The sequence below is a fragment of the Ictidomys tridecemlineatus genome, chromosome 3, assembly GCF_052094955.1.
Source record: "Ictidomys tridecemlineatus isolate mIctTri1 chromosome 3, mIctTri1.hap1, whole genome shotgun sequence".
NCBI lineage: Eukaryota > Metazoa > Chordata > Mammalia > Rodentia > Sciuridae > Ictidomys > Ictidomys tridecemlineatus.
The window spans coordinates 17,422,669-17,447,533 of NC_135479.1; the positions used below are offsets into that span (position 1 = coordinate 17,422,669).

The 24,865-nt window shown below is 42.2% G+C and overlaps 1 protein-coding gene across 2 annotated transcripts; it reads left to right on the plus strand.

Annotated features, from left to right (window-relative positions):
- Positions 1-587: 587 nt before the first annotated feature.
- Gosr2 (golgi SNAP receptor complex member 2) lies at positions 588-21,064 on the plus strand. Of its 2 annotated transcripts, XM_005328149.4 has the most exons (6): positions 589-734; positions 9,983-10,047; positions 11,492-11,600; positions 12,417-12,549; positions 15,240-15,380; positions 18,942-21,064. In XM_005328149.4, exons 1-6 carry the CDS (start codon positions 706-708, stop codon positions 19,101-19,103), a joined length of 639 nt encoding a protein of 212 aa, XP_005328206.1. In that variant the 5' UTR covers positions 589-705; the 3' UTR covers positions 19,104-21,064. The 2 variants fall into 2 exon arrangements, with proteins under 2 accessions (XP_021584034.1, XP_005328206.1); XM_021728359.3 differs by lacking the exon at positions 15,240-15,380 and having other exon boundaries at positions 588-734.
- The last annotated feature ends 3,801 nt before the right edge of the window (positions 21,065-24,865 follow it).

Genomic DNA, 24,865 nt, shown 5'->3' on the forward strand with positions numbered 1-24,865 from the left:
AGTCTCCTGAATCTCCCACCGAACACAACCCTAGCTCAGCCAATTTTCTTGGGCTTTCTCCGGATTTTCTACCTTTTAGAATGTTTATTCGTATACATAGCTTATCTCCTTTCCTAGACGGCGACCTCTCTGAGGGCCGGAGGAACTCGGATTTTCCCCGTTACCACCCATGACACCAGATAATGCGGGTTCCATTCAATGCGGGTTTATTGGTTGGATAAATGGGAAGGGGAGGAGGGAGATGGGCGTGCGACTGAGCGGACAAATTCAATACAGGGGAAGAATGATCCAGAGAACCCGGTGAAGATCCGCAATCGCAGGCCCAGAGAAGACAAGCCGAAAACCGCAGTCAAGAGCCGCGTCTGCAGCCTTGCTTTGAGGACCTCACTCCAGGACCTCACTCCGCGGCTGTCCTTTTCAAAACCTGACTCAATCCTGCAGCTGGACCTCGGCAAAAACCTTCACCCCCTTGGCCCCGACGTGAGGCCGAGCCTCTAGCTACATGTGTTCTTTCCTCCCTTGCGATTGTTTCTGGTTCTCCTCCATCCCAAAACCTCAGTCAGTAAGGCGCGATCAAGGGCGCCCTAACCAGAGGGGAGAGGCGGGGTGGGTCCTGCGACCGGAAACAGGAAGCCGGAAGCCGGAAGGGAAGTTTTGAGGACGTGTTCTGAGAAAGCCAGAGCCCGGGCCGGCGGGGCCGGCGACATGGAGCCACTGTACCAACAAACGCACAAGTGAGGGCAGCGTCGGGGAGCGGGCGGAGGCTAGGCCAGGCGAAGCCGGCCCCTGGGGCTGGGGTCTCGGGCGGACACCCGTGTACGGGCCGAGCCCTTCCCCCGGGAACGCTCGGAAGTTCTCAACCCCTGGCGGGATGCCCGCTCAGTCTGGGGCTCCGGAGACGTTGGGCCGAAGGGCCTCTGGGGTCTGCAAGCTGTGACTGCTTGTCGAGTGGACTGGGCGAAGGGGTAGTAGCACTTGCAGGTCGTAGTACTTCCTCCAGTACCTGGCAACTCGGTGCTTCGGGTTGGTAGAGTTCGGGGGAGAACGGAGCAGACGCGGCTCCTCGCCCCTAGGAGTTCACTAAACCGTGGGGAAGGCGAAGAGTCAGGGGAATAATGAAAAGTTATTTTTATTCTGATTTTGATATCTGCCAAAGATTATGTTTTTTAATACAAAGAAATTACCATACAGGTGGCATTCACAGTGTTTGTCAGTCATATCTGATTACAGCTTACCTTTAAGAAATATAATTGACTTAGTTTCTCATAACTAAAATTCCTCGATGTGTCCTTTAGTCATATTGCACTGCATTGTTGGAAGTAGTTGAGTATGGTGATGTGGAACCATACCTATCCTATTTAAAAAAAATATTTTTAGTTTTCTTTTGTAAAATATACGTAACAAAATTTCCCATGTTAATTCTTTTTAAGCATATGATTCTGTGATATTAAGTACAGAATTACACCACCACTATACATTTCCAGAACTTTTTCACCAACCTAAACAGAAACTCAGTACCTACTAAGTAGTAACTCCCTATTCCTCCTATCCAGAGCCTCAAGTAAATTTGATTCTATTTTCTGAAGTGAAATCATACAATTTCTCTCTCTCTCTCTCTCTCTCTCTCTCTCTCTCTCTCTCTCTCTCTCTCTCTCTCTCGGCGGCCTGGCTTATTTCTGGTGGCATGTTTTTCAAGGTTCAATACTGTAGCATGTATCAGAATTTCATTCCTTTTTGTGACTGAATAATATTTCATTATATGTTAGGGAGGGCATTTTGTTGTCTGTTTATCCATTGATGGACACTCCACCTTTGGCTATTGAGAATGATGCTATTTTCGTCCATTTTCAATTTTTTGAGATGTATACCTATACCTATCCTATTTTAAGAACTTTCAGATTTATGCTATCATTTTGATGTAGTGGAAACACTTAAAATCACACTTGCTAGGCCTGGAAATGAAATAAAATTCACTAAGGAGAATTCACAACAAGCTTAAGCATTAGGAATAAGAGGATGATGATTCTCTTACTCTTCATGCTTTGTGTGTGTGCTCACTCACTCGCTCTCTCTTTCTCTCTTAGTGTACTGGGAATTAAACTCAGGGGTATTCTTTTTTTAATATATATTTTTATTTGTTATACATGACAGTGCATTTTGACACATTATATATGAATGTAATATGACTTCTCATTTGTCTGGTTGTACATTACGTAGAGTTACACAGTTTATGTAATCATGTATGCACATAGGGTAATAATGTCTGATTCATTCTACTATTTTTCTGACCCCCATACCCCCTTCCCTCCCCTCACTCTTCTTTGTCTAGTCCAAAATAGCTCTATCTTTACCCCCCATTATGAATTAGCATCTGCATATCAGAGAAAACGTCCGGCCTTTGGTTTTTTGAGATTGGCTTATTTCACTTAGCATAATATTCTTCAGTTCCAACCATTTACCAGCAAGTGCCATAATTTCATTCTTCTTTAAGAGAATTCTTATCACTGAGCCATCAATCCTTTTTATTTTTTATTTTGTGACAAGTGCTAAGTTGCCCAGGCTGTCCTCAGCTTCCAAGTAGCTGAGATTACAGGAGTGCACCACTGCGCCTGGCTAGCCCTTTATTTTCCAAGTTTATGGGTTTCTTGCACTTTACTTTGGCAATGAAATGTTTGATTTGGGTGGAGGAAAATACAGAAACTACTTTGTAATGACAGAATTTGCATTTGCCCTGGGGAACCTTATTCTTAAATAAAAATTGTAGGAAGGAACTTTAAAAAATTACCCTGTGAGTCATTTAGAAAAGGAATAAAACAGCTGGGCTGAGTGGCAGCACATGCCTATGATCCCAGCAACTCTCGGGGATGAGGCAGGAGGATTGCAGATTCTAGGCTAGGATATAGTTCAGTGGCAAAGTTCCCCTTGGCTGAATCTCCAGCACCAAAAAAAAAAAAAGGAATGAAACAAAATTATGTTTGTGTTACTAAGAAAGGGCAGATCTTTTACAGTAGCAAGTTTCAGTGGGCTTTACAGTGCTTTAAAGTTAATAATATGCTAGTTGCTGAATTGACACAATAGTAACAACATTAATTTTTCTGGAACTTTGAACCCCATTTGTGATTTATCTCTTGTCATGTGCATAAAAGTACATTTGAATTAAATCAGCACTTTATCTTGAAAACTGAACTACCTGAACAATGAATGAATGAAAAAAAGAGATTAAAAAACAATAAATATTGTACACTTAAATAATATTTCATAAAGGCTAACTTTATATAGGGCTAGTGGCTGGGTTTTTGAGATTCCAGTGGTTGTAACAGTGCCCATGTTTGTCCTCTGTGTAGTTCAGATCATCCTCCTGTAGGTCTGAGGCACGAGAAGCTCTGATCAAATAAGTTTTCAAAGTGATTTTTTAAAAAAATCTTTTAGACATTGATGGCCCTTCATTTTATTCATTTATTTTAATACAGAGCTGAGAATGGAACCCAGTGCCTCACGCATATAGGCAAGTGCTCTACCACTGAGTCACAACCCCAGCCCCTTGTAAGTGATTTTGATGAGCACCTGGGTTTAAGAATTTTTACATATCTCAAAAGCATTTTTTTTCAATTTTGCATTCTCATGATGTAAAGACAGTAGATGGAGTTGTGGAATTAAAAATGACTAGGTGGTTCCCATTACTTTAAGTAAAATAAAATAAAAAACGTGTTACACAAGGCTGTGTATATTGTATAGCATTTTCATTGCGTTGGGTTCTATAATCCTTTGGATAATCATTACTATTAGTATCCCTACTTTATAGTTCAGACTGAGACACCTAGAAAATAAATGACTTGTGTCCCTGAGCTTGTACATAGTGAAACTAGACCTTTAACCCAGATCCTTTAACTCCCGAACCCTGTTTCCTGCTGGTATTGGTGGGAGGCAGCATGCTTGCAAAGTGGTTCTGTGTGGTGGATCTTTTTGTGGAAGACTGGTTTCATTTAAAACCCTTCCTACATCCTTTGTAAACCTTTTTATGTTTTATTTTTTTAAGCAGCGACAGTGCCCCTTGCTTACTTTCTTCTAGGTCTTTGCTTGGTTATTATTATCACCCAAGCCTGTTGGGGACCCCATGCTAAACAGGGCTAAAACTTCTTTTTTCTCATATCTACCCTCTCAGGTCATACTTAAGTGTCATCTATTCTTTATCAGCTATGCATGTATTATCTGAATTCCCAGTTTAGTTTAAAACAGATTTTCCACTTATCATATTGTAGTTCCCACCATGCCTGTCGGACTTGTGTTATTATTTTGTTGTTGTTTTGCATTTATTTCTTAGCATGGAATGAATCTAGAGATTGGAATCATGTAGGCTGATCTTCTCTAATTCATTCAAAGCAATTAGAAACTAAATGGGAGAAGTAGTAATTTTTTTGCAAATTTTTAAAGTTTATCCTTTTAGCTTACAAAACCAAAGTTAGTAAAAGTATGTTTTTGAGGTATTATTAACATCTCTCCTGCTGTCTTATACAATCTAAGACATAAAAGGGATTGGCACAATTTTCCACTCCAACTCTGACTTTGGTCTAAAAGACCTTTGTAAGACAGTCCATGTAATCTATGTTTAAATATGAAGTGACCCACCATGTAATCCCAGTGACTCAGGATGTTAAGGCAGGAGAATTGCAAGTTCAAAGCTAGCAACTCATGAGACCTGTCTCAAGATAAAAATAAAAGGGGCTGGGGGATGTGGTTCATTGGTTAAAGTGCCTCTGGGTTTAATCCCTGGTACAAAAATGTGTGTGTGTACACATACATATATATGGAGTGATCTCTCCCTGCCTTTTTTTTTTTTTTTTTTGGTACCAGGAATTGAACTCACGGGGACTTGACCATTGAGTCAAATCCCCAGCCCTATTTTGTATTTTTTATTTAGAGACATAGACAGTGTCTCACTGAGTTGCTTAGCACCTCACTGTTGCTGAGGCTGGCTTTGTACTTGCGATCCTCCTGCCTCAGCCTCCTAAGCCACTGGGATTACAGGGGTGCGTCACCATGCCCGGCTCTCTTTTCTTTTCTTGAAGAGAGTTCATAAGTGTTCTATGTTCTTGTTTTTTTTGTTTTTTTTTTTTCCTATGAAGCTGAAATCTGTTGTCTTGAAAACATGGGCCTTTTGGTTCTGGGTCTCCCTGAAGAAGCATCAACAGGGAGCAAGCCCATTTCTCCCCTCTTGTGTCAATATTTGAAGAACACCAGCTACCCCATTTTTAGTGAGTTTTTCTTTCTTTTCCCAGAGACTTGGTATCATGAGCTCTTTGGACCATCCTTTGACTTCTAAACTCTGGTCATCCTCCTCATTGTCTATTGGGGAAAACCTTTAACAGATGACTCCCAGAATTGAATGCCAGTCTATATTTGTTCACTTAAAAAAAAATTAAAGGCAAAGTTGTTTTTTTTCCTTGACACATTTTCATTATACTGTTTAAGCTTAAATGAAAATGTTAGTATTTTTTTTGTCATAGAACATTCTGTATGTGAACTTCATAATCATAAGTTGATTTTTTTTAAAAAAATGAAGGCAGGGGCTGGGTTTGTGGCTCAGTGGTAGAGTGCTCGCCTAGCATGCACGAGGCACTGAGTTCAATCCTCAACAGCACATAAAAATGAAATAAAGATATTGTGTCCACCTAAAACTTAAGAATAAATATTTAAAACAAACAAACTCTAAGGCAGCCCATGATGAACACTAGAAATCTTCCCTAGTATCCCTTGTTCCCTTGTGTGTCATTGTTTGGCCTGTTGTGAATCCCTCAATCTGTAGTATCATCAAGAAATATTTATCGTAAGATATTAGAAACTACCATTTCCTCTTAAAATGAACACAAATTTGCTTGTAGCCTTTTCAATGTATCATTCCTTTCTCACTGTAGACAAATCTGTGGTTTCATTTCCTAATTGCCCATGAACCGTTATGCATGGTCTGTTTAATGTGTGAATGAATGAATGATCCTCATTAACCATTGACTTTACATTTGAAAAAAACTTCTATTTATGAAATATTTCAAACAAAGATAGAGAATAACAAAACTCATATGTCAGGACTCATTAATACCTGTGTTTTGCTGACAATGTATGTCTAGCCTCATTCCACCTAGGGATTCTACAGGGAAATGTCAATTGTGTTGCCTTTTGTCTTACCCATATGGGTTTGAGTTTTTTCAAGTGTCAGGTTTTTCTTGCAAATTCAATTCTGATGTATATTTTTGTAGAATAATTATTGCTTGTTTCTAAAATATATTTTCAAATGCTGTTATTTGTACTTGAGTTTGTCTTAAATCCATTTTCCTTTTTTTAATGGAGTTTAGAAAAAATAAGCCTAATCATTTTGTTTGGGAAAAAAAAAGGTGCTTTACATTATTGATTTAGAGACAGAAGTTAAATTAAAAGCTCCATACCTGTTCTTGTTCCTCAGCCCTAAAGATAGCCACCCTCTTATCCATTATTTTATTCTTCTTCCTATATTTGTATCCACAAGCAATATATATTACTGTTTGATGTGTTTTTTAGTTTAATTTTAATTTTTTAAAAAAGATACTGATGTATTAGAGTTTAATATTGTCTTTTCTTAAAGACTTATTGTCCGTGTTAATATGCATAGGTCTCTTTTATTTAAACTGCTTGTATAGTTTAATTAAACTGCCGACACTAATTTCCTTTTTGATGAACACTTGGATTGTAACTTTTTTTTTGCTATAAAAGTCCACAGTCTTTTATCTGAAATCCTTAGGAACAAACCACTTTGGAATTCAAGTGTGTTGCAGCTTTTAGGAAAGAAATGTGGTACATGTACCCTATATCATGTAACATCCCAAACATCAGGGCACCACAGGATACATGAAAAACTGCTGTAGAATTTCACACTTTGTGGAATAAACAAAGACCATAGATTCATGTCTGATCATTTTTCACCACTGAATTAATTTGCTACAGACTTATAAAAAATTAGGAATTTTGAGAACATTTTGAATTTTAGAATTATTCATGGTGGGTTATGGGCCTGGATGAACAGCTGTTGCAAATGCTCCTCATTGTATGCCAGATCTCTCTGGCATCGGACATATTGCTAGAGGTGGAATGTGAGGTCATAGAGTAGATGTCTACTGATTCTACTAGATGTTGTCATAAAGCCATGAAAGTGTTCTACCAGTTCATAATCCTACCAGCCATGTATGAGAGTTCTAGTTCCCCACATCCATGTCAGTAGTATGTTCTCACACTTTAAACTACATGTCAGTCTGAGGGGAGCATTGTTTTTGACATGTTTTCCTGAGTTACTAGTAATATCTAGCATCTTTTCATAGTTATTGGCCATATGGCTTTCCTTTTCTTTCATTTACCCTTTGTCTATTAAAAAATTTCTTTGTTTGACTTTTCCTGTTAATTTGGAGCAATTCTTTGTATAGTCTGGACATTGATCCTTTGTTATCTACTGCAGCTATCTTCCAGTCTGCCGTCTTTTAATTTTTTTGGGGGGGGGTACTAAAGAGTGACTGGGATGCCACTGAGCCACATCCCTAGTCCTTTTTGTCCTTTTTATTTTTTTAAATTTTGAAATGGGGTCTCACTAAGTTGTTAGGGTCTCGTTAAATTGCTGAAGCTGGCCTTGAACATATTATCATCCTCTTGCCTTAGCCTCCTGAGCCACTGGAATTATAGGTGTGCAACATCATGCCTGGCCTTTAAATTGTTCTTTGTGGTGCTTTTGGTATAAAGAAGTTGTTTCATTTTAATGTCAAAATTTCCAGTCTTCTCCTTTGAGGTGATTTTTGGGTTTTGTCATAATATTAAAAATCCTTCTTTAACCTGAGGCATTTATGTATGCCTGTATTTTCTTCAGAAAGTTTGAAAGCCTTGCTTTTTATATTTAGGTGTTAAGCCACCTTGAGTTTTTGTGTGTGTTTCATAAAGTGTCTTTTTTTCTATATGGATAATAAATTGAGTTTTCAGCATGTACTGTAGTCCATTATTTTTCAACTGATTTATGTCACCAACTTCCCAAATACGTGGGACCATTTCCTCTTAGGGCAAGGTTAGGGTTTGTCTATCTTTGTCCATATGACCCTGCACTGCTACTATATTTTAATTATTATGGCTCTGTAATAAGTATCTTTGGGTGAGTACCAGGGATTGAACTCAGGGGCACTTGACCACTGAGCCACATCCCCAGCCTTAGTTTGTATTTTATTTAGAGACAGGGTCTCACTGAGTTGTGTAACGCCTTGCCTTTGAACTCATGATCCTCTTGCCTCAGCCCCGAGGATTACAGGTGTGCACCATGTCGCTATAATAGGTCTTAATAACAGGAGTGATACTCCACATGTCTTCAGAGTCATCTTGGCTGGTTTTTGCTCCCGTCCCAGTTTTTGTATTTTTATGTTGCTGTTCCTGTTGATAATGCTGTCAACTTTCTGATTTGCTTTATTAAGGCACCCTTGAAAATTTACCTGCCTACATCCAGGCCTTCAGTAAAGTCCTAATTCTGTCTTCTGTTGCCGTTCTCTTAGTTACCCTGATCCAGATGTTCCACGTGGTGATTCCACATGGTCAAACTGCATTTCTGTATCAGCCTCCATACCTCCACATCCCCTCATTCCAAAATATCCTGGACTTACCTTACTGAAGCAGCTGTCTGGTTGCAGACTCTAGTAGTGATTTCTAGCTGCAGTCTTGCCTAGGAACACTCTGGAAGTTCTTAGACAGGTGGCCTAGCTTCTGGTGTCCTGAGTTATATTTAGAAGCCACAAGGAGGCCCCAGAAAAACTGGAGGCAAGCTTAAACCAAAGTTGAGCTCCTGGCTGACTGTCATTGGTAAATTTAGAGTAACAGTCAATTGTTCTCACCATGAAGGAAGATTAGTGACCTTTTCCTTCAGGCCTGGGGATGAGGCCCTTTTCACTTGGGCTTCAATATGAAGAGACTGTAAGCTCCAGGAGTTGGTTATGGGGGCTAGCATAAGTAATATTTCAGGGACTGATGGTGGGGGACTACTAAGAAGTGTTCTGAGGGTGACCTTGGCCAAGTTCTGAAAAGCCTCCAGAGTGCTCTGGTGCCTGGTATCTGGGATCCTGTTGCATTTCCAAATCAAATGGCAGTCTCTTCCTATTGCCAGGGAAGGATGTTTACCAAACAGGAGATTCTGTCTTTCAGGCCTTCCTCTGCACAGTTTCCTCATCCTCCTCTCCAACCAACTCTTCTTCAAGTAGGCCACCCTGCTAGTGACCCACACAGCATGCCATGTCATTTTCTTAATATCTCCCTTCACTAAATCATGTCTTTCTTTAAAGTGCTGCTCTGAACTCTTTCATTCACAAAAGTTCCCAGCTTACACTTTCTCAGCCTCAGCCCTTCTATTTGCTTTTGCTTTACACCACTGTGCAAAGCTCCTCAACTTTCTGTTTGTTTACATTTATGTGTGTTGGTTTTCTTGTAAACCTTCTCAGAGCTTTTTCATGTCTATCTGGCCTGTCATTCCTAATTACAGTGTTTCTCAAGGACAGGGATTCTATCTCTCTTGCCCTTTGACTCTTGTTAGTACACACCAGCGCTCAGCACATTAGGTCATGGAGCAAATAGTGGGATTGGTTGGATCTCTGAGTTTATCACTTGCTGTGTGACCTCGAACAAGTTACATAACCTTTCTGGTTTCAGTCATCTTATTTATAAAATGAGGACAATGATAGTACTTTCTTCACAGGGTTATTGACTTAGCAGTGTGTCTTGGATACAGTATGCACTCACTAAATGCTGCCTATCAGTATTATTAATATTAGTGTTTGGCTATTAGAAACATGTGGCCCAAAGCATCACATACAAATTTTTCAGTTCAGCAGTGCTGTCAGTTTAAATCAGTTACGTGTTGGCATCAGAAAAATTGTCTTTCCTCACTGAAGTGCTGTTGATTATTCCTGTCTCACTCATTTCCTCCCTCTTCCTTTGATAGGCAGGTCCACGAGATCCAGTCTCACATGGGACGCCTGGAGACGGCAGACAAGCAGTCTCTGCACTGTGAGTAATTAACTACGGAGACCAGAGTCCTTTCTCTGATGACATGGTGCTAATGGGCTGGGTTTCCTGACTGCGTTCTGCCTCAGGGCTTAATGATTCAGTGTGGAATGAATTTTGTTGTTAGGGTAGACAAAAAAACCCTATGGCAAAGTCACTGATTTCCTTGATTGTGCCCTTTGGAATCCCACAAGTCTTATCCCCCATTACCCCTCCACTCAACCTGACATGGCCCTATGGGAATAGAAGTTCTTTCCTCCCCATCTGTCTTAATCTAATTACCTAGTCCTTAGAGGAATGCACTCCTTAAAAATTCAGAGATGTTTAACTGGGATTGGCCATTTCTTCTAAGCTGAGAACTCTGGCTTTTTAGGAGGATTATTCAGAAACGAATAGCAATATTAATTAGTTTAGTTCCCACACCGTGGTTTCCTTTGAGAAACTTGCTGGGTTTTGTTATTTGGCTTTATTCTGTTCCAAGAAAGGGCCCCTTTTCTGGGTCAACATGCAGACACTTCTGCAGAAGCTCCTGTCACCCCACTGCCTGGCTCTTGCCATGCCATTTCTCTGTCTCTGTCCAAAGCTCGGAGCACCTTTTCTCTCTGTGCCCCACAGCATCTTAATTTCAACCGTTCGTGTTTGCTGCATTCGCAAAGACCTAGGAAGGGGCAGTCAGTGCTCCTGCTGACGCTTCTTGGTGGGGCAAGGAGCCTGTACTTTTTGTGTGTGTGTGCATAGTTCAGTTTCTGTCCACTGGACTTTGTTTGCCTTCCCAGCAATCTCATTGTTACATGATTAGAAATGGAAAAGAGGTCATTTTGACTGTCTTTATCAAAAGGGATAAGGAAAATAACTGTATTTTTCATATCTTTTTACCTCTGGATTCTTTCGTAGGCCTTTCCTGTTGATATTTGATCTATTTTGGGGGCTTCGGTATAGCTCAGCCCACCCATTCTTACAGAAAGCCTTAAGGGAACTCTTCTCCTTATGTTTCCATACTAATCTTCTCTTTCCTTTGTACCTTTTTTAAACTTTATTACTGTAAAATTGGCATTCTTTTTACTAAGTATTTTTTATATCTGAGACCTATCTCAAAGGAAAAGAGACCTACATAAGAAAACTTAGCTTAAAATATTTATTTGAACAACCTTTTAATGTTTTATTTTCTAAAAGTATATCTCTATAGATCTACCTTTAGCTTTTAAAAATTGTCATTGTTATGGCATTAACAGGTGTGTGTGTGTGTGTGTGTGTGTGTGTGTGTGTTTGAAACAACACTTTTAGCATATCTTGGATTTTCTTTCATTATTCATTTGTGTATATATTCTTCTCCTTTTGAAATACATTATTAGTTTATTGGATATGGGGAAAATATGTTTGGTTTATCATTCTAATTTAAATTCACTATCTTTTCCAGCATTTATTCTTTTTTTTCTCTTTTGTGCAGTAGTAGAAAATGAAATCCAAGCAAGCATAGACCAGATATTCAGCCATCTAGAACGTCTGGAGATTTTGTCCAGCAAGGAACCCCCTAACAAAAGACAGAATGCCAAACTGTAAGTGCTGACCTTTGACACTGCCCTTATCCCCAGGCTACCAGGGAAGGCCTTCCTTCCAGGGAGGTGGTAGAATATTCTGAAAATACATGAACATGTTGAAAAACTAAGTGCAAAGATAAATTCCCCCATCAGGCACAGTTCTTGAGTGTTATCCCCTCATAGTCAAAGCCTGTGAGGTCTCTTGTAAGGTCTCTTGAAATATAGTACCTACTTGGTGGTGTTTTGGAATTTTGCCTCCAGTTCTGTTTTCTGACCAGACCTCTAACCACTTGAAGCCTGATATTGTCAGGGAGTTTGGCTCTGCTCTTTGATTCCCACTGGGTTCTTGTTTGAAATGAAATCATGCTCTTACTTCAATCAGTCTTGTTTATAATGAAATACTGATCTAACATTTGATACTCCACCATGAAATTAAAATGAAACCACCCTCAACGCCTTCACCCAGCCCCTGCTTGCTCCTAAAACTTTTATGAAACTTCATTGATGCTTTGCCTCAAAGATGCCCTTGGGCTTCTTCCAGGAGAGCGATATAATCCATAGAAGGTCAGGAAGGGGTCATCAAACCTGCTTCCTGTCACCTGTTCCCTATCATGCATCCAGAATCAGAAACCAGCAGGTGAATCTTGTGTGTGAGCACCCACTTTAACCTCAAGCCTCTTTTTTACTTTCAACATTATTGATTCACATCACATTTCAGGGGGTGGTATAGGAAAAAGTAAGGAAATGTCCTCTGTCCTGAATACAAGGCCTGGCTGCCTCAAATTGTGCTGCACTGGGTTTCTGGAATTTAATCTCTCTCTTCATTGATTCCAGTCGAGTTGACCAGTTAAAGTATGATGTCCAGCACCTGCAGACTGCTCTCCGAAACTTCCAGCAACGACGCTATGCCAGGGAGCAGCAGGAGAGACAGCGAGAGGAGCTTCTGTCTCGTACCTTCACCACTAATGTAAGCCGAGGGGGTTGGCAGGTGCTCAACAGATTGTTGGGGCTGAGCTCAGGTCGCTGAGCTTTATCTTTGTAGGAGGACATCTAAAACAGACTGACATGGAGGAGACCAACTGGAAATGACAGGGGACTTTGTGTATTGCCACTGATACTAAATCTAGACTGGAATTTCTTTTTTTCCAATCAGAAACCTGAAGAGGAAGCAATTAAATTGAGGGATGGGCAGAGGTGAAAATTACCTGGTTCAGCTGTCCAGTGCACAGAGGTGAAAGTTCACATGGTCGAAATGTTTTTGTCATCAGATAGAGACAGATGATTAGAACTTAGGCCACTGGTAGAAAAGGCAGCATTTCAAAGCTGCCTCCAGGCAGTTGCTGTTATGCTGTGTATGTGTGTGGTTCCAGTGTCAGATGCATTAAAATGTTTTTGCCTGTAGTCGGAACAGCAATTTAGAGGAATTTGTTAACAGATGTTTAGTGTTGGATGGACTGCTTGGCTCGAGTCTGAAAATGGCCTGATGGTTTGCATATTTCATTTCTTAGACACCGTTGTCCCTGTCCTTTAGTCTTGATAGGATCAGTCCCTGCACACGTTTGCAGAACATACTGGCCTTTTCTGTGACCTGCATAACATGTTTCACCAAATGAGGTGGGTCTGGGGTTTTTATATTTTGTTCCTTATTAGAGGAGTTTATTTTCTATAGAGGTGTCAGCTTCCTCAGCCTGTTACTGGAATCCACATCATTTCCCGCTTTACAGATATTAAACTCTTACTGCTCCATCCATGCATTGCAGGAAATTTCCTTCAGTGCGTCAGAATGTGCCTCCACAGGTGTTATTTCTCCAGGATAAGCAGTCAGGTCAGAATGACCAACAGTTCAAAAATATAATGCTCTATATAGACACACTAAATGTTGTTGTGTGGGCTTTTGATAGTTATGGTCTTGCATCAGGCATATTTTAGGCTAGGGATATCTCTCAGGATTATTTTGTTACTTACCAGCCTGATGTGACTGTGCATACAGTAGGCCCTTAGTAAACATTGACTTGCCAAATGAAACTTCTTCTTGGTCACATTGCCATCTGGAGCTATAATACATGTGCCTGGGAGATAATGATCTATCAGTGATACTTTTCTGGTAGGAAGGTAAGAAAGATTTGCACATAAAAGGCATTCAGTAAATTCTTATCAAATAAATGAAGAGAAGTCTGTCATTGATTTTTTTTTTTTTTTTTTGGTGGGGGGCAGTACTGGGGATTGAACCCAAGTGCACTTTACCACTGAACTATGTCCCCAGCCCTTTGTTTCTTTCTTATTTATTTATTTATTTGTTTATTTTGAGACAGTCTCAGTAAGTTGCTGAGGCTGGCTTCAAACTTGCAATCCTCCTGCCTCAGCGTCTTGACCTGCTGGGATTATAGGTATGTGCCACTGCACCCAGCTTATTGATATTTTTTTCCAAACACTAGAGTCCTTTGACCCAGAGCATTAGCTCTGTGTAGAACACTAAGGTGCTGAGAGCTAACTGTGAGAAAATTAATAAAATGATTCCTTCAGCTGTGCCACTCCTAGAGGAGTTATTGAAAATTTGCATGTGAGAGATGATTCTGAACTTGTGGAGCAGAGAAAAGAAGGCTTAATCTCTGTACCATCAAGAACTGAGGTGTAGATGGTCAAAACAGCATTGCTTGGCAGGAGTTTGGGCAAGTCAGAAGTTGGGAAGGAGAAGAGAACATTGTCACATGATGATGACTTGCTTCTGTACACAGTCCACTTTTAGGGTGAAATGAGAGCCATGAGGATTGATCATGGTCTCTCTTCTGTGTGTGTGGTTGAGAGAGAGCAGGCCTTGCATTTAGTACCAGGATTCCTGTCATACTGGCTTCTTACCAGCTGTATGATCTTGGACGAGTTATTCTTCGTTCTGCAGTTTGTTTCTTCATCTGTGAAATGAGGATAATAATGCACAGAATGAGGATAGAGTGAGTTTACAGTAATGAGTCTGTATAGTAAGAAAGCTCTTGATCAGTACAGGTTGAGCATCCTTAATCTGAAAATCCAAAATCTGAAATGCTGCAAAACCTAAAGAAGCATTTTGGATTAGGACCACTCGCCTGCTACAATACTCAACCTGTATTCTTTTTTTTTTTTTCCCCTCTCTCCATTTTTTAGCATTTTTCTTGCCTACTTTGGAGTATATTCCCATCCTGAACACCATTAGCCTTCAATAAAAAGCATAGGCTCTTTGATCCTTAGTCTCAATCTAATTGGAGGGATAAGCTATAGATAAAATAGCTGAAGAACAAAAGCAAACATTTAATGCTGCATTAAGGGGAAGCCAAGTCAGGGACTTTTGTAACACCTTTCTTAGTAGTCAGAGAAAGCTTTTGTAAGAAATGTAATGAGATCTTGAAGGAATAGGTTTTCCTAAGAAATGATACAGAGGCAGAAATCAGCAATAATTGGGTAACAGAAGAGTGACAGTTCTGAGGAAACGAGCTTGTTCTTCTTTGTAAACGGAAGCCTCCCACACTTTGCTTTTTCTTTCCCGTTGAGTTCTCTGATTCTTGCATCCTTCTCTCTGGGTGTTCTGGCTTGGCCTTGGCTGCAAGGCAGAACACTCAGAAGCAGTGGGACCCCTGGAGCTGACTAGCAAGCATAGTTAATCAAGTGCCTGCGTTTCTTTCACAGGACTCTGCCACCACCATACCAATGGATGAATCACTGCAGTTTAACTCCTCCCTCCACAACATTCACCACGGCATGGATGACCTCATTGGAGGCGGGCACAGTATTCTGGAGGGACTGAGGGCCCAGAGACTGACCTTGAAGGTGGGGTCCCTCCTGGAGAACAGGGAGAAGGCCTTTTGTTTTGGCCTCATCCAACAGTTTGAAACTGTTTACATTTTGATTATGTGTCCCCAAATTGTGATATTGTAACAGCAAGGGTTTTCCTTGAGTTTTCGATTCTTCCTGTTGGAGTTGGATTTCTATAAGCACCAGAGTAACCAAATTCCTGAGCCATAAAGTGGCCTCTCTTGGTATCCAGGTCTTTCCCCAACAATTGAACCTACATGGAATTGACTGCTACAACAGGGGGACCAGTAATAGGCTGAGAAGATCTGATATAGAATCTGCTCTGCTCAAATGAAGATGAAGCTGCACCCTAGCTGGCTTTCCCTTAGGATCTCAACTGTGCACTGCCTTACTGCAGTCCTGAATTCCCATGGGTGGGTCTTTGGGTTGCCTAAAACTGCAGCAGATAGTTTCACAGTAGATCACTTCTAAGCTTCTAGAGCACATAGTGAGGATTCTCAGTGACTCTTCATTCTCATTAGCTGTAGGGATTCCTAGAAGCCCTGTCCCGTTGGCATTAAGATTCTGACCCCCTGGGAGTGGTTTACAGGAACATGACACAGACTCTGTGTCATGCCCTTTTCCTGTGTCAGCCCTGATGGCTGATGGGGTGTGGGCTTTGCCTGTTATCAGGGTGTGGCCCCTGTAATGAAGAACTCCCATCCACTGAGCTGTGAGAAACTGTCGCTCAAAAGTGTGAGCTTTATCTTAGTTTTTGTTGGACCACATGGAGCCTGTCAGCTCTGCAGGACTCTATACATTTCTGAACAGCCCCCTCCATCCTTACCAGGGAGAGGGTCAGGTGAGCCAGAGACATTCCTCCTCACCCCCCTTGCTGACAGTTGCAGCAGTTTCAGTACTAATTTAACCAGGTACTTGTTGGTGAGCCTACTCTTTCTATAAAGAACTGCTGCTCTCTTTTCCATACCTCAGCTGAAGAGTAGAGCCCTTTTAGGATAAGACTCCATGTCACACTAATGGAAGAGTCAGTGGGGGGTAGAGCTTTATTATTAAAGCAAAGGTTAGCTTCCTTGAAGTCTTGTGGCACTGAGGAGCCCACCCACCTTCTGCCACCTGCAGTGATGAAGTGCTGGGGAGCCTGTCTAGGCGTTTGGGGTTGCACCTCAAAGTTTCTAGCTCACTTTGCTCTGCACACCTAGTCTGTACCTGTCTTTTGCCTCTTGATTCCTTCCACCTGCCTCTGTCAGGGACTTTTCTGCCTAAATCATTTGAAAGCAACGCTAGAAAGAACATGAAGGAACTGGGCTGAAGCACCCTAATGATTAAGGCCAGTTCATGTTTGAAAATACTTTTTTTTTTTTTTTTGAAAGGTACAGTTACTTTTAGGTGATTTTAGGAATTTGATTCTTGAACCTCACATTGATTAGTCTGCACTTCAGCACTCAGCAGGCTCTTCAGTAAGAAGCTTGTTTTCACTGTCACCTTTCATGTCTTCTCTAGTAGCAAACAAGTTTAACCTGAGTCTGTGCGCATTCTCCATCTCTATTTTTTTGTTTTTTAAATATTTTGCAGTGCTGGGGATGGAATCCTAGGCCTTAAACACTAGGCAGGTGCTCTGCCCTGAGCCTCACCCCAGCCCTGGAGATCTCTTCACAAGGCTGGTTAATCCTTGTGTGGGCAGAATGTCGGCTCTGAATTTCTGTCAATGATGCCTCCTGTTCCTCTTTCTTCCTTGGCCTTTTCTCTTGGTCTCTTATGAATGTGTGTTCATTTAAGAAAGTAGATGGCACAAGCCTGTAATTCCAGCAGCTCAAGAGGCTGAGGCAGGAGGATCACAAGTTCAAAGCCAGCCTCAGCAACTTAGTGAGGCCCTAAGCAACTTAGCGAGATCCTGTCTCAGTATAAAAAAGGGTTGGTGATGTGGCTCAGTGATTGAGCACCCCGGGGTTTAATCCCTGGTACTAAAAAAAAAAAGTGAGAGTCACAATGGCACATGTCTGTAATCTCATCTGCTAGTAATAGAGTCTGAGACAGGAGAATTGTTAGTTCAAGGCCAGCCTCTGCAACTTAGACCTTCCTAGTCTCGAAAAATAAAAAGGACTAGGGATGTAGCACAGTGGTAGAGCACTCCTAGGTTTGATCCCTAGTACCAGGAAGGGAAAAAAGAAAAAATGGATGTGGGTAAGTCATATCCATCTGTCCAAGTATAATGAGTGACTTGTGAATATAAGTAACTTGGGGTCTGCCTCTGCATTCATTTATACTTGTTATACCTCGGAGAAATATTTTTTAAAAAATATTTAAAAAACAAATTTATAAACGTTCTTAAAAATTAGAAAGCAGAAAGAAAGGTAGGCTGGATGGTTTGGGCTGTTGATTTAGGAATAAAATATCCTTTTGTTTTGGTGTCAACATTTATATAAGGGGCTTTTGGTCTTTGTGTTGGTGTCTGCTGCATTTCCATCTTTTCCCACTTCATACCCTCATAAATGTGGACTTTGACCCACACATTATACTCAGTAGAATCCCTGAAGATTCTGCTCTACACAGTGGGCAGATTAGTATCAAGGATTATTCGAGGTAGGGAGCCAAGGGAGAGTTTTTCAATGTGGTCTCTAAAATATATATTGAGTTTTAAATTTAAAAATACTTATATTTAAATTTGAAAATACTTATATTTTTTGAAAGGTATAATAGTTATTGAAGTGTAGTTTATATTGTGAGGCATACAGAGCTTATTTGTATAGTTCGGTGCATTTTGACAAAAGCATCATGCTCGTACTCCTATCAAGTTACAGGCTGTTTTTATCACCCTTGAAAGATCCCTTTGCCCCTCCTAGTCAAACTATCCCAGGCAACCACCATTCTGATTTATTTCACCTGTAATTAGTTTTGCCTGTTACTGAATTCATATAACCATTCATACTACTATTTTGTGTGCGCCACCCTCTGATATTTTTGAAGTTGGTTCATGTAGTTACATGTTTGGTTATGGGTGGCAACTAGATACCTTTTATTGCTGAACAGTATTCCACTGTGCAGATAAAATGTGATTTGTGTATCCATCCTGTGGGTGATGGGTACTTGAATTGTTTCCAGTTTTTAAATATCTTCCTGTGATATGTATGATATGTGTGTGTGTGTGTGTGTGTGTGTGTGTGTGTGTGTGTGTGTGTGTGTATGTGTGTATGTATGTATGTTAGGGAGCAATACATATAAATGACAATTTGTTATGTAATCAGTTGTCTCATCACCATTTGTGATATAGATGTTTCTTTCCCTTTATGTTGCTTTGGTACCTGGATTAAAAATCATTTGACCTGGGCAACCCCTATAGGGCCCCCTCTTGCCCCTGTAGGAATTCGGTTTTTATTCATACTTAATGAATTCTACTCCTTTCACTCTGGTAAGAACAAAAACAATTGACTATAGGAGAGTGAGTCTATTTTGGTGGATGTTTTTTTATAGAGCATGACCAAGAAAACCCATTGGTAAAGCCCCAGCACGTGATAACCATCACCCACCATTGGCACAGTGAGTCAGTCTTTGTTTTCTATCTCTTCTTGTCTGCTGCAGGGGACTCAGAAAAAGATCCTTGATATTGCCAACATGCTGGGCTTATCTAACACGGTGATGCGACTCATTGAGAAGAGGGCTTTCCAGGACAAGTACTTCATGATCGGCGGGATGCTGCTCACCTGTGTAGTCATGTTCCTCGTGGTGCAGTACCTGACTTGAGCTGGCCACACCCAGTGGCTGGACATTGTTCTCACTGCGAGACTGTGTGATTGTGAGTGTGTGCACGTAAGAGAGAGAAGGGCCTAGAGGCCACCTTTTGAAATGTATGCCTGACTTAACTGTGAAGACCACTTAGGAGTAATTGTGATCAAACTGCTCTTTTTTCTTGACATCTTGGAGAGTTAGTGCCACCAAGATGCGCGGTATGTAGAAAGTGAAAGAAGTTCTGATTCTCTCACCCTCATTCTCACTGGGGGAGGGAAGGGATGGCTTTGTCCACATGACTGTGTGTACCTGGAGAAGGCTTCTGCAGTGAGCCTCATGCACAGGACTGTTCACACTGTTCACACCTTGTCATCAGCAGCCTTTGAGGCTCCTGATGAATAGGCTGGAACATGAGCAGAAAGGAGAGGGAAGAGGCCTTTTCCTGCACCTGTTGTAGTGGATCCGTTTACACACTCATGTTCCTGCCACCCTCCCCCAGCAACTGACATGTAGATGACTAACTGCTAACACTCATCATCCTTTCCTGGAAGCAGCTACCTAGGAGAAGCAGAGACATTAAAGGTATTGCTGATAAGGGTAAGCTTTTCCATACTATGGTTGCTGGGCATTTGTCCTTCCTGAAGGAAGGCCAGTGTTCCTGGGAGTGTTCAGTCTGGAGACTGAAGACCTGAGTCACCAATTTTTTTTTCAAGTATTAGAATGGTTAGCTCCCTTAAAACTCAGAGACTGCAGCTGGGCACCTATGCCCAGGCTTTGATGGGCCTTTGCATCTTAAGAAGGTGGCAATGAGCAAAGGTTAGTTATTTGTCAGTTACAGTCTCATCTCTAGTTCTAACATCTCTTAATTCTTTGGCTCTCTTCTCTTCCTTGAAATACATTAGCACCTGCCTAGCCAGGGTAGGTTACCCTGGAGATGTCTCTGATTATATGTTCTTGTGAGACTTTCCAGGAACCAGAAACTTTCCCTTCCCAGCCCTGGATTAAGGCTGTAACAATACCTGGAGTATTGTGGAATTCATTATAAAGCCAGTCTGTCTTGAAGTCTATCTAATGTGATAAATTTCTGAAAGTACCAGAAAGACCTGGTGAGTGTAGTTGTTCATCTGTCAGAGAACAACTGTCCTACCAACCCTAGGCTTAGCCTCATGGCGAGGCAACATAACACTCAGAATTCCCCGGAACTAGAAACCTGGTCAGTATTAACTCCACCCTTGATCATTCTACTTACACTTTGTCTTTGTTCCTTGTAGCTTGAACTGTCTTGTGCCTCTTTTCCCTCCTACTGTGTATGGTCTCTTCCCTCCCTTACTCACCTGTTTCAGTAGCAATACTGGTCTCTTCAGGCATATGTATTTGTGGCGTAACTCCCCCTTTGGTGAATTTTCTTAATTGTCACAGATTTTTAACATGAATTTTCTGGGTACTAATTTCAGACTTCTGATCAGAAGAGACATCCATTACCCCTCCCTACCCCTCTGGGCTAAACAGGGATCCTAGATTTCCAGGAAAGAGGAATCTGACCCCTTCTGAAAAGGATTAACAGCCCTGCAGAGCAAAAACAGTGACCTGAAGCAGGGACAGTGGGGCTGCAGCATCTTCAACCTGCCTTTGGGAGGCATTTTGAAATCTTCACCATGCTCAGAACAGAGCTCTTGAGGGTCCATAAAATGGATTATTAGGCTGCAGAGACCTGTCTTGTCTCCTGGGCACCTGAAGATTCTGCCAGACAGTAATACTTTGGAGGAAGGTATGCAAGTCGCAACTGAGCCATTTGGACTTGAACTCTGGGAGACAGACACCTCCAACCCCCAGCCCTGTTGGCTGGTAGGGCATCTTTTTGTAGTGAATACCAGATTCCACACCTGCCTTTATAGTGATTCCTGGCCTTGATAAACCTTCATGCCTCACCTTTGCAGCAGGTTCTCCCTACTTGGGAATAAAAGTTGTGGAGGTGGTGTGTGAGTCTTTACTGCCTGGGGTTGGGAATGGTGTTCTGTGTCTGGTGATTCGGGGGCACTGAGAGGGCTGTTGTCACAGAACTACCATCCTTCCCACTTTGTGTCCAGTGCCCTACTGGGCAAGAAGTGCGTGGCCTGAGTGCAGGAAAGGGTCCCAGTCTAGGGGACCCTAGATTCCTCCCCAGTTTAGGGGAGGAGCGCCCTCTAGTGGGGGTCAGGGTGAATTCTTAAATGGAGCTAGCTAGAAACTCCAAAAGGCCTTAGCCACCTGATGCAGCAGTTAGGCTGCCTGCTGGGGTTTGCAGCAGGTGAGTTGCCAGGAGGAACTTTGAATACCCTTATTACATGGATGTTTATTCCAGGTCTGGCCACTTTAAGAAAAGCCAGATTCAAAATCAAATTAATACAATAGTCCTGGTTTTATAGAAAATTTCATGCTGGGTTTTTCACTAAAGCCACTTTCCCTGTTGAATGTAAGTGGATTTGATTTGCAAGTTTGAATTTCCACTCTGTTTTTGAAATATCAGCTGAATAAAGTTGAGATTTATTTTATTTAGAAAATCATACTTTGTAAAATAATTTGACATTGTTATCACTAATAACCTTTTTTATGGTTCCAGGACAGTTTCTTAAACACTGTTCCATGGCCTAGGACTGGGCTGGCTGGCTCAGAAGCAGTTGGGGAGCTTTTTTTTTTAAGTACAGATTCCTGGAGCCTATTCCAGACCTGAATTAGAACATTTTTTAAGTCTCTGAGATCATTCTTACATGTGTATTTTGGAACCACTGTCTTGCAGGAGGCTTTTGTCTTAATCAAAGGTGATAGCATTTGAAAGTGTAAACTCAGAATACATGTGTGAAGGAGCTGTGGGGTGGAGCTTGGTGGTAGTGCACCTGACTAGCATGAGTGAAGCCCAGCACCAAAAAATACATGTGTGAAGAGCAAGACCCATCAAGTCCAAGAATAAAGTTATTTATAGCCTCCTTTATTCCAGAAGAGAGTTGAAACAGGAAATAACTCAGGCTGGGGATGTAGCTTAGTGGAGTAATCCCCAGGACTGCTGGGGCAAATGTTGAACAAGAATACAGAAAAAAACAGTGGAAAAAAAATGAGGATCACAAGTCAAATTAGTGGAATGTCAGTATAGAGAAAACCTCAAATGCAAGTTGAAAATCCTTCAGATGCACTAGGGAATCCCTCTTGGGACTCTGAGCCTTTGCAGAACAGCACAATTCTTTACTGACTAGTGGGATGGGGTGTCACCTGTTCTCAAGGAAACCCCGGAGCCTTACTGCTACTGGCTTCCGCTGAATTCCCCATAGTCCCTACTAGAAATCAGGCAAAGTTTTTTCCCCTGCCTCCCCATTAATTTTCACAAAACTCTAAGGTATGTCCTGCTACTCATATGTACAAGCAAGAGGGCTGAATTTTAGTGACTTTCTAAGGGCCACGCAGAGTGGTGACTCCTTGTCTGGCTGTCCCACATCTCCCAAGATCTGCATCAGCTTGCCTACCACACTTCTTGGAGACGCTCAGCTGGGGTGTAGGAATCAACCACAAGTGTGTGGGGTCTGAGGTGGCCTGCTGACACTACGTGCAGGTCAAGCATTTGTTGCAGACCATTTAGACTTCACATAGCAAATTCTTTGTTCTAGAACATTTTCTCAGTGGAAGGGGAAAGCAATTTGGGGGAACTTCTGAAGTGGGGGGTGAAAGCTGTACCTGCACTTTGCCACCAGATGGTGGCATAGCCCTTCTAATGGCTGGTCTGTCGGAATCCTCGGGTACTTTTGACACAGATTTGGATCCAACTTTTTAGATCCAGCTTTTCTTGCTGAGCAGTGGCTTTGGGCTACTCTTGGAGCTCTCAAGAGTACAGCCAAAAATGGCCTCCAAAACCCCAGCGAGGTTTCATTTCCAGAACTCCCTTTTCAGTTCTTCCATGGTTTGTGGACACTGCAAATGTGGGAAACGTTTCTCAAGGTGTGGTGGTCATTCCCCCTGCCTTTCTGTGTCCTTTCATTTTGTGTGGTGCATGGGAAAAGAAGGAAATGGACCTCTGCAACACTTCCTCCCCACCTCATCCCTTTGTCCCTCTACCATCTGGCTGTACATTGGGTTCCCCTCAGGAGCTTTTAGAAATTGCCATGTGAGGGCATTTTACCTTGACCTCTTCTGATTAACTGGCCCAGAGTGGAGCCTGGGTATTGTGTGCTGCCCAAGTGATTGTAATGTGCAGGCATGACCTAGAGCAGAAAAGAACTTCAACCCAAGAGCAGGCCATCTCTGTGAGTTTCCCTCTGTCTACACTGGTGTGGTAGCCTTTTGTCATTGTGACCAAAATACTGACAGGAAAAACTTGGAGGAGGAAAGATTAATTTTGGCTCATGGTTTCAGGGGATTCAGTTCGTGGTCTGCCAGCTCCATTGTTTTCAGCCTGAGGTGATGCAGAACATCATGGCAGAGGGCATGGTGGAGGAAAGCTACTCAGTTTCCAGTACCCAGGAAACAGAAGATAAGCTTTTCCAGGGCATGGATCCTACTTCCTAGTGGTCCATCCAGCTATCAATGGGATAATTGACTGAGGAGGTCAGAGCCCTCAAGATCCAGTTATTGTGTGAATGCCCCACCTCTGAACCTTGCTTCGTAGGGCACTAAGGTTTCAACACATGAGCTTTGTGTGTGTGGTGTGTGTGTGTGGGGGGGGGGTCAGATCCAAAAGATAATGATGGGGAATCACTGTCCAAGGCTAGCTGGAGGGGAGAATGGAGACCTAATTCTCTCAGCTGGTTTGGAGAGAAGCCAAATCTATCTCGGCCAGTGGGTGCCCCTCATTTTCTAAGGCTTCTCTGTCTAAAGCAAAGCACCACAGTGTGACAGGCCAGCCCTTCCCTGCCCTCCAGGGAACCTCCCAGCCTTCCCCACCATATCCTGCCTTGCTCCGTGCTCCCCGATTGCTTGATCTTGGAACATGTCATGCTTTTCTGCATAGCTGCATCTTTGCACAAGATGTTTCCTTTGTCACATGTCAAGGACACTCCACAACCCCATGTCACCTCCACGAAATCCCTCCCCCAACCTCTAGCCTTGCCATCTCCTGGAGAATGATAGTTGTTTGTATCCCCTACTGTGCACATAGTAGGTGGTCAGGAACATGGGGTAAATGGCCTTAGGGAGGGTGCTTGAGTCCAGCCTTTGTGGGTAACAGAAATGGATGCGAAGGTCCAGTGAAGTTGATATAATCGGACTCAGAGGAAGCCAGATAATTCAATGCCCCTCGTGTTCAAAGACTCAACAACAGCAATGGCTAAAGTAAAAGGGGGAGACCCCAGGAGGGAAAGTCAACCAGGATTGGAGAGAGGCAGGAGAGAGACCATCTTGTCTGAGATCTAAAGTGGAAAGGCCTGAATCCTGGGAACCCCTCAGTCTGGAGTAAACAGGATGGCTGGATCATGCTAGGTAAGTGTCATAACTAATAAGTCATGATTAATGCAGGGTGCCCAGAGGGAGGGGACTGGCCTCAGAAGCTAACTCCTAACTCAGTCATTCCTTTGGTGTGATCTCACAGCCCCTCCTTACAGGTACCTGTGACATGAGGCTCCTCCTGGAGAGTTGGTGGAGGCTGAGCAGGCCCAAGTAGGCAGTCCTCCAACTTTGAAAGAGGGCCATAGCACTAGGCAGGGTGTTTGCCTTTGTTTGTTCAGTGCTTTCGTGCCCTGCTCCCAGAGCTCTGCATGCCCAACACTGTGTGAGCTGCTCCCTGCAAACCTGCCCTCTGCAGTCTGTAGTGAGCACAG